Source organism: Chlorocebus sabaeus, chromosome 9, assembly GCF_047675955.1.
Source record: "Chlorocebus sabaeus isolate Y175 chromosome 9, mChlSab1.0.hap1, whole genome shotgun sequence".
Classification (NCBI taxonomy): domain Eukaryota; kingdom Metazoa; phylum Chordata; class Mammalia; order Primates; family Cercopithecidae; genus Chlorocebus; species Chlorocebus sabaeus.
The window spans coordinates 78,937,986-78,947,481 of NC_132912.1; the positions used below are offsets into that span (position 1 = coordinate 78,937,986).

General features: G+C 36.1%; 1 protein-coding gene across 3 annotated transcripts in view; it reads right to left on the reverse strand.

Annotated features, from left to right (window-relative positions):
• CABCOCO1 (ciliary associated calcium binding coiled-coil 1) overlaps window positions 1-5,822 on the reverse strand; it is a 104,644-nt gene extending 98,822 nt beyond the window's left edge. Inside the window, exon 1 of one of the 3 annotated variants that reach the window (XM_007963336.3) lies at window positions 5,678-5,822. In XM_007963336.3, coding sequence (XP_007961527.1) covers window positions 5,678-5,752 — 75 coding nt within the window. In that variant the 5' untranslated portion in view covers window positions 5,753-5,822. The remainder of the gene's footprint in view (window positions 1-5,677) is intronic. The other 2 variants (XM_007963337.3, XM_038009186.2) reach the window with 2 other exon arrangements.
• Between the last annotated feature and the right edge of the window lie 3,674 nt (window positions 5,823-9,496).

The window sequence follows — 9,496 nt, forward strand, 5'->3', positions numbered from 1 at the left end:
ATCCATCACTGGTGGTGCTTTATATTAAAAAGATGCTTAATAAGTATTCATCAAAAGAAAGATAACAGATTTCACTAAAGATTACTAAGGAGAAGTTTCCTAGTCACAGAGGACATAGACTGGTCTGCAAATTCTAGACTTGGAAGGTGTTTTTGTTGTTGTTGTTGTTGTTGCTGTTGTTTTCAAGACTGGAAGTAAATGAACCAAGGAGCAGGAGCAGTGCTGTGCTAAGCCATACTGGAGCTGAAGCGAAAGGAAAAGTCAGTAATACAGATCTGGTCTTTAATGAAAAATTTAATCCATCAGGGATTTTTCTGGGGCATTAGGTTTGATGTTTTAAAGTATTGCATTAAAATACAACTTATCTTGATTACTGAGTATTTTGGTACTTCCTTCAATTCCGTGCCCAAGGAGAATGCCTCATTCACCTTACCATAGTCCTGCTATGAAGCTAAAAAGTCAGTATTTTAAAAAACAATTTTTAAAAAGTGAAAGAATAAGAAGTAAAAGCAAGAGCTGATTCCTTAGAATAGTTAATAAAATGGGCAAATTTTTGACAAATGTGACTAAAACATAAAATAAATTTTGTCACATGCAGGGGCAATATGTTAGAAAATTTTAAGAAAGTGGGTGATTTCCTGGGAAAATGTAAGTTCTCAAAATTGATCAAGGGTAGATGACAAAATTGATGTGATCAAAGATGAACTAAACTGGAAGTCTGCTTTCTAAAAAGTCACCATGCCCAGATGGTTTTACACTTGTAGTTTTACTTATTAATCAAAGAACACATAAATTCTATGTTAGCCTAATATTTACAGACTATAGAGAGTTCATTTTTAAGAGGCCACCATAGTCTACACACAAAACCCTGAACTAACAAAAAAGGTTTTTGTTAAACTATAAACCAAAATCACAAATCAATGCAGATGCAAAAATTATAATTAAAATACATCTTAGAAAATCAAATCTTAAAATGTACTAAAACAATTACAAGATATACCTATGACCAAACAAGATTAATTTTAGAGATCCAAGGAGGGATCATCATTAACAGGTCTAATATAATTTTTGTGTCAAATTAAGTGGTACAAATTTTATAATTATTTAAATATATAATAAATATGCACTTACTAAGACTCAGCAGCAAAACTCCCAGTAAAATATGAAAAGAAAAAAATGCTGAACACGAAAAAGACTGGCAAAATCATATTGCAAGCATCATATTGAATAGTGAAATCCTAAGTCCTTCTTACGAAAACAAGGAACTAAAAAAAGGTTATGGATGCTAACATTATTGTAATTCAACACACTATAGATGTTCTAGCTAATACAATAAGAAAACTAAATATGTAACTTAAATAGCAGAAATGAGGAAATTTAAAAATCCTTATTTGAAGATTACAAGGTTGCATACCTAAGAAAGCTGATGTGGTACTAACAAAAAAGTTATTGCTAATAAAAAATTTGGCAAGATGGTTCTATATAACATAAATATGTAAAAGTCAGTTTTCTCCTATATAAGAGGCTAATTAGAAACAGAAATGGTAAAATCTTGATTGAATTATACTTGGTTATAAATATAATGAGAAAGGTAGAGTATCTATATAAATTATAAAACTATCAAAAGTTCAAGAACAAGACTTGATAAAAGAGATTTATTAAAAACTTTCAAATTCAAAGAACTAAGTCCTTCCTACATTATAAATGTAATGTAATGACAATCTCAAACCCCAATGAGATTATTCTGGAACTTTACAAAATAACTTTTTAGTTCCTATGGAAGAAGACATACTTGTCAAAAAAAAAATAGAATGAACTTTCCAAAATAGATCTTAAAGATGAATATAAAACGACATGATATAGACACATTAATGGACAAACATGTGAGTGGAAAAGCATAGAGGATCCAAAAATTTATTTTATATAGATAACTATGTGTATATGTATGCATATATAAATTTTTTAAAATAAAAATGTATGTAATAAAATATATAATTTATAGTTACACTTATATGTAAAATGTATATGTAATATATAATTATATTATAAATATATAAAATTTATATATAATGTAATTATATTTATATATAATATATAAAATTATATATAAAATATACACCCATATTTTGGGATTTGCTATTCTCTTCTGCTGCCTATTTTGTCCATTCATTTATATGTATAATGTGATAGCAACAGTCAGTCTATTCTCAATAGGAAGAGACAGGATAGTTTATTTAGTAAATGAAGCTGACATAATCGATAATTCACGTCTAGAAGGAAATAAAATTAGATCCTCATTTCAAACATAAAAATATTCTAGACTTGCTAAAGACCAAATTCATAGTAAAATACAACTTTAAATATTAGAAAAATTTTGAAGATGATTTGTGCCATCTAGGGAGGAAGACAAAAGGGAGAGGAGGAGCCGGACTTCTTAAATAAGACAGTAAACCCAAAGACCGACAGTAAGAATGACAAGCCTAAGTGTTCGTCAATATCTCCATGCTGCAGCCAGAATTTGCTACAGGTTCTAAGTGTCTGATAAATACAACTACCATGTACTCACATTTTGAGTTCCATTAGTACTGTTTTCTCAACAATATTTTAAGTGACGTTTTTGGCATTTTCCCCATAGTCTGCATAGGTTGATCTGTACGATGTGATCTCAACGTGTTCACTTACATTGAATTATTCATAATTTCAAGAAATACTTCTTGAATGACACTGATGTTGCAGGAAACTAATACTTTTGCTGTTCAATTGAGCCCTGAGTTTTCTCTGTAATGATGGAGTGGGGTCTGTTTTCTAAAGTCTTTAGGGAACACCCAATGTAGAAAGAGTTGTCTATGGCCTGCTCCAGGACATGTTGATGATCTCCTAGACAGGTTACATCACCTTTCCTCTCAAAATTATGTAAGTGTCCTATCCTGATAAAGCCGTGAATGCATTAATTGTCACCTATTGGGTGATGTGGTCATACTTCAAGAGACATTATTCAGAAGAAGCAATTGGGAAATAATCATTTGTGTTTTCTTTTAGGTCTCTGATGTAAGTTGAAGTATATCCCTTGTAAGTATGCTACTTATGATTCTATTCCCTAGATATTTTTGAAGATATTAAGAAAGTCAGTATATGAACAAATTATTGATACAAGATTGATCACTGAATTCCAAGTGCACATTTATAAACTCCTTTTACTTACAGATCTATTCATAACAAACATTTATTTTCAGATTTTTGTCATTTTTTTCTGTTATTCATTCATACAGATATCTGCCAAAAGTTTAGTTTTACCATGTAAAGGGAGGCATTTCCTCCAGTATTACTAAAGGAATGTTGAACTCAGAAGGCTGGCAAGCAGGATTTATTCAATGCCACAGAAAAAATTAGTTCTCTGGATCTGCACCTCGTATCTGCTTGTTCACAGTAACTCATAGAGTAGATTTTAATCTATGATAACCACCTTTCCTGGCATGCCTCAGACCATCCATGATTTTAATTAGTCATAATTTACTGAGCGCCTACTATGTGATTGGGATAATTACTTCTATTCTAGGTATTGGCCACAAACAACAAATGGGAAACATGGGACTACTGAAAGCTTATGCTTTCTTTCTGATGCACTTGGCAAGAAAGGAACTAATTCAGTACTGTTTGGCTCAGTCGACTACATGGGCTATTGGCTAAGTCATTTTGGATAGAGAATTTATTAGAAATGACACCATAAGTGATTAGCTGTTGGGGGATCAACACTGTAAATAATCTGATTTGAGAAGAACCTTTCAGTATTTACCTAAAAAGTGGTGGCCTTGGGAACAGACCACAAGAGAGAATCTTGCCATCTTTTCTAGCTAACATACGACACCCCCAACCAGCACAAATGGGTGGCAGGCAGGATTTGTTTTAACGAATGACACAGCTCTGTGGATCAACTATATTCCCCATGAACTACAGGAACTCTGCTTTCATTAAAATGGAAAATGGAGTTTCCACCAAGCAGCGAATTAGTGTGTTATCTTAGTAAATGAGCACTGCTAATTGAGTCTCTGTTTCAACTTGATTTCTTCTGTTTGTTACTAAGTGATTGAGCACATCCTGAATTGCATGTCATGAGAATACCTGCCCCTCCAAGAAGTTGACAAATGTGCAAGCTGACAATCCTAAGACGGTAGATAATCATGTAAGGCCTGTAACTAGCTCATTCATCTGACTCAACCATTATCAAATGATGTCTTTTCTCCCGAAGCATAGCACTTCTTTACATCTTTTAAAAAATTATGTAACTTTTAAAGTCCAGATTCATTAAGACCCCAAATGATCAGTCTTTTTGGAAAGGACATGATCTACATGGGTGAGCATGTGTATGTGTACACTGACAATTGTGCGTTGTCTTAAGCTTGGTATATATTTAAATAACACAATGTAACTGGAAAATTTCCTGTGCTACTTTTGAAATTGTATTACTTACATTAGCGATCACAAGGGAGTAATAGGCTTAGTAACCAGTTTATCACATTAAAATGTACTTTAATGTCTGCTAATTTCAAAAGGCTCATATGAGAGTCCGCATGCCTTAGCGGTCTGCATTTGATTTTGGTAGGAATCTCGGCTGGGAACAGCTTACATATCTCTGAGCAAGGCATGGAATTATTGGCTCTCTGTGTTTCCTCATTATAAAATTGTAGCTAACACTTATCTTCTGCACAAAGAATGTTGTTTAGAACAACGAATAATGAAGACAAGCAATGTTAATTAAGACATGATTATTCACCTTTAGAGCCTTGACGGAAGAAAAACAACTTCCTAGGAACAATAATAATAGACTCTGTGTGCAAAGATTTAAACATGTTTTGTTTGTAATATCTGGCACGGCAGATGTGTTCTTAAAATCTCAGGATATTAAGTTTATGAGTAAAGTTACTTAAAACCCATTTATTATGGAGAGCTGGTGACGGGAGGGGCCTAAAGATCAACCTTTTGTCACACAGGAGGCCACTGGTGTCCAAGGAGATTAAATAACATTCCTTAAAGTCAAGTTGATGAGCAACTAAAGCCATAACGAGAGAAGATTTTCCAGCCAGTGTCCTTTGACCTGTATTTATTTGTTTAGAAAAAATCGCAAAATAATGGAAACACCAACCTTCTAATATTAATCAGTCCATCACCAGTAAACAGCTATTATTTCATGACATCTTTTGAGCAATCGCAACTGTAATCATTACAGAATTAGTAGCAATTTCAAAAAGAGACTGGCCCATTTAAAAATCTGAGATCACTTATTTTACTTAGAATTAAAACAAAAAACAAAGAACAAAACAAAACAAAACAAAACAAAACACCCAAAAAACAAAAAACAAAACCTGCGGTAGAAGCGCGTGGTTATGAGGGCGTTTGGGCAAGAGCCGTCCAATGGAAGAATTCATACATTTAGACCCGCTGGCATCGTGCATGGCGCGCCTGGGACGGCTGGGGGGCGCCGGGCAGCAGAGGGTGTCCGGGACCCCAGCGCAGCTCCCAGCCCCACCGCCCTCCCGGGCCGCTCACCAGCCGGGGCCGGACGTGCGGCGCCTTTTCAGAGACCGGATTTGGCTCGGCCGTGCACTCCGCGGACGGGGAATAAGCGCTCGGAGGTCTCTGGTACCGGCATTGGGACCGGGAAGGGAAAGGGGCGGCGTACCTCCGATTCGGGCGTTGTTCCCGCCGGGGTCGGCCCTGCTGGGGTCGGCCCCCAGGGAGTCGTCCCCTGCGACATCGCCGCGATCTCGGCCGGCCGAGAGAAGCGGCCCCTCGTCACCTAGGCAACTGGGGTGGGGCTGGCGTCCCTGGGACTGGGAACAGATCCCAGCGGAAGGCGGCACCGGGCCCGAGCCTCCTCCCGCCGAGTACAGGGCTGGGGACCGCGCTGAGGAGCAGGAGGCCGGGAGGGAGGCCGACAGCAGCCCGCTGCGGAGGCTCTGAATCCTCTTGAAGAGACAGAGTAGTTCTAGTTAGTAGGAGTGAACGTGGGGAAAAGGCAATTCAAGTAGCAGTAATTTAAATGAAATGATATATGTCAAAGTACCTAATGCTAGCACATTGCAAGTTTCAACAAGTATTAAAGTAAGATACATTATCAGAACTTCAACCACTGAGTGATGTTTGATACTAAGCAATCATTGTAAATACTAAAGTATCATGGTGGTATTGTGGTCATGTTTAGAAGGAAAAATATGTCTTTATCTTTTAGAGATACATGCCTAACAATTTAGTGATGATGAAATGATGTAAAATATGTGATTTATTCCAAAATAATGAGGGAGGGGCACAGGAAATGAGTGGAGTATAGTAGATGAATCTAGATTAGGTACGTGAATGGAAGGGGTTCCGTCAGTGTACTATTCTTTCTACTTTTGTATATGTTTGAAGTGTTCCACAACAAAAACATTTAAAAACAATAAGAAATATCACATAGCAGCATGAGTATTCTTGACTTCTGTGGATGATCAACGCCTGCTTTGAAAATGAAATGTACTTGGTTTATATTTACCTGCATGGAAGTTGCTATGCAGGACACTTCCTATAAAAATCAGACATTATTTAAGTGATTCAGTTTCCTCATCTGTTGAATGAAATAACAGTGTTGGCCTCCAAACATGACTATGAGGATTTAACAGGTTAATATATATATGAAAATGCTTATATCAGCCTTGACACCTAGTAGTGGTCTGTGTTTGATATTATTAGTGTTAGTATTAATATTGTGCTTCTCCTGACGTTAGTCCATCTTGTACACAGCTACCAGGATAATATTTCATCATGAACCTCTCCTTTATGTTAGCCCATTGTCTTTTAGACCATATTTAACACATTAGCTTTAGATAACCTCATAACTGTGCCTTGCCTTCAAATTGTCTCATAGTTCAAAGTATACAATTTGTACTGTCAACCTGTCTTTTTGAGTCGTCTCTAGTCTTGTATGGCCCATCTTTTCAAGTGGGTTTTACTGTTTCCCTTGATATTTTCACTTCTGAAGGGGCTAGTTTAGTTCTCAGTACAAAGAATGCATGCAACAATACGTTTATGACTTGCAACCCCATTATATAGGATATTAATAGGACCATATTAAAACTTCTTCAATTGGTGAAAGTATAGTCACTTTTTAGTGATCGCTAGAGTTAATACAAAAGTCACCACCTTAGAAAGTCATTACAGTGTTTAATTTTTTTCATTACTTCCTTCTGATTACTGCTCCAAAGAAATTGAAGACAGCTGGTCACCTTCAAGGTAAGGACCCTACCATATTCCTTGAATTTAGTGTTTGGTGACATGATAAAGCATTTATTTCTCTAACGTGGAGTTCCAGTGATCTCAAAGATCTGGCTTACTTTTCAGGCCTTTAATTTTGCTGCCATTTATTTGACAGTTTTTAGATTTTCTTCTCCTGTTTTTGGTTTTGGACCCCAGAACCAGATGCAAAACTCCATTAAAGATGGAATCAATTCTAACAGTAATAGGAAGGTTACCTCAGGGAGTGGGGAATTGTTTTGTAGGAATTACAATTTTACTTTAAAAAATTCAATGTTGTAATTTGTTAGAGAAGTCGGTTTTGAGGAGGTAATTTAATTTTATGGGACATAAATGTTTTGCTCAGTAAGAAGTGGTGTTGAAAACCCATTAGCCTGAAGGTTACTTTTAATTTGCGCAAGTTGAAGCTGATCTTAGCCTCCCATTTCTTTTGTAGATAGGTGCCAACAAGAAAGACAAATCTCAGTAGGTGATATGCTTTCTTACGTGGGAAGTCATTTAAGTCTTCCTTCCTAGGTGTCTTTTGAAGATACAGGCCTCTAACCAAAGCCTGCAAAATTCCGTTTGTTATCTTAGTCTATTGTTTTAGGACTGGAAGAGAAAAGGAAGCATATGGGTCTAGTTCACAGTTATTTTTTAAAAGACCACTGACTTTTACCCCATCACATTGAAATGTGGGGTAGCTTGATATTACTTGATCAATTGAATTCAGGTTCCTGTTCTAAAGAAAGTTTTCCAATCGATGTGTCCATAAACCTGTGAGTAGTACAACACTTTATAAATAAAATCAGATTCTCTTGAAGAGGGGCATTTTCATAATTCTAACAGTTTAACCAAGTATTGGATGTTTAAAATAAAGCATACTTTTAAGTATCAGGAAAATGCTTAAGAAAGGGCTAGATAATTTTGTAATGGATATCGACAGTGTGGCAATATTTGGCAATGAATACTGACAGATTCTAACTGTGTTCTTAGGGTAGGTAAACATTTCTACTCCATTCTTTGTTGTTCCTGTGTCTCTGGCTCATTTTAAATATGGTGAGGCTCTTCAACAATAAACAAAATAATGCCATTAATGAGATTAATGACATGTTAGTAGTTCAAACACTGTGATTCCTGAAGTCTTCAATCTATTAAGTGATAGATAATGATAATCTTAAGAAGATCAGGCAGGAAACAATTCAGTATGCCCCTAAATGGTAATGAGAGATCTCATCATTCTAGAGATTGAATTTAGACAGCGCATTGTTTCTTGCCTTGAGATCCGTGAAACTTGATAGATGTAGAATGAAAAAAGACTGAAAGCAATTTAATTTGTAATTGCCTTCACTCTGGTTACATATTTTATTTTTAGCAAAGAAAGTATTCCAATAGTTAATTTTAAAATGTATTTAAAGTTTTCTTAACCTTTACCTAATACTTAAATCTGGTCTTCTCATTTCAACCAAGTACTATAGTCTGTTCAGGTCATATGTGAGAACATTGTGAAGTCTTACCTTAATAAAACATACTATAATATACTATACTATAGTATACATTCTAAGAGTGAGTAATTATTGTAGGATGGGATAATGATTTCCAGAAAACAGTTGGTATAATACTATTTTGAGAATATTTATGTAACACTAATACTTGTCTTCAAAACTCTGTCCTTTCCCATTTTGGGTCCATATGTTTGTCCCTCTTTCTGTAGTCACTCCCTTTACAATGGATCCTTCTGCTCTTCAGATGAAACTTAAGTCCTTTTTCCAAACCAGACAATACTATCTTTTCCAACTACAGAGATCTCTTTAAGATAGTTTTATGCCATTTTGCTTTCCTTCCTGATCAAAATATTGAAAAAATAGTCCCTCTCTTATCATCTCTCCTTACCCACTCCAGCTCTGTAATCAGTCTCTCATCTCCTTAGCTCTCCTAAGCCGACCTCCCCAGAATTGCCACTGGTTCCTGTCTTTCTTAGTATGTGGACACTTTCGCTCACCCCTCATATCCACTCTCTCCCCATCTCCGCTTGGTCTCGTGCCAACCTTTATGGGCCTCATCAGCTGATTTTGCCACATTCCTTGCCCTCTGACTTGTGGTTGGGTTTTGCCAATGGGAGCATCACCAGGGGTTTGGAAGGTGGAAGAGTGAGATCAGGGTATTTATTCTCCCAGTCCCCTCTCTGCAGGATTACAGATTAGAAGTAGCTGGATTCCTACACCAAAATCCC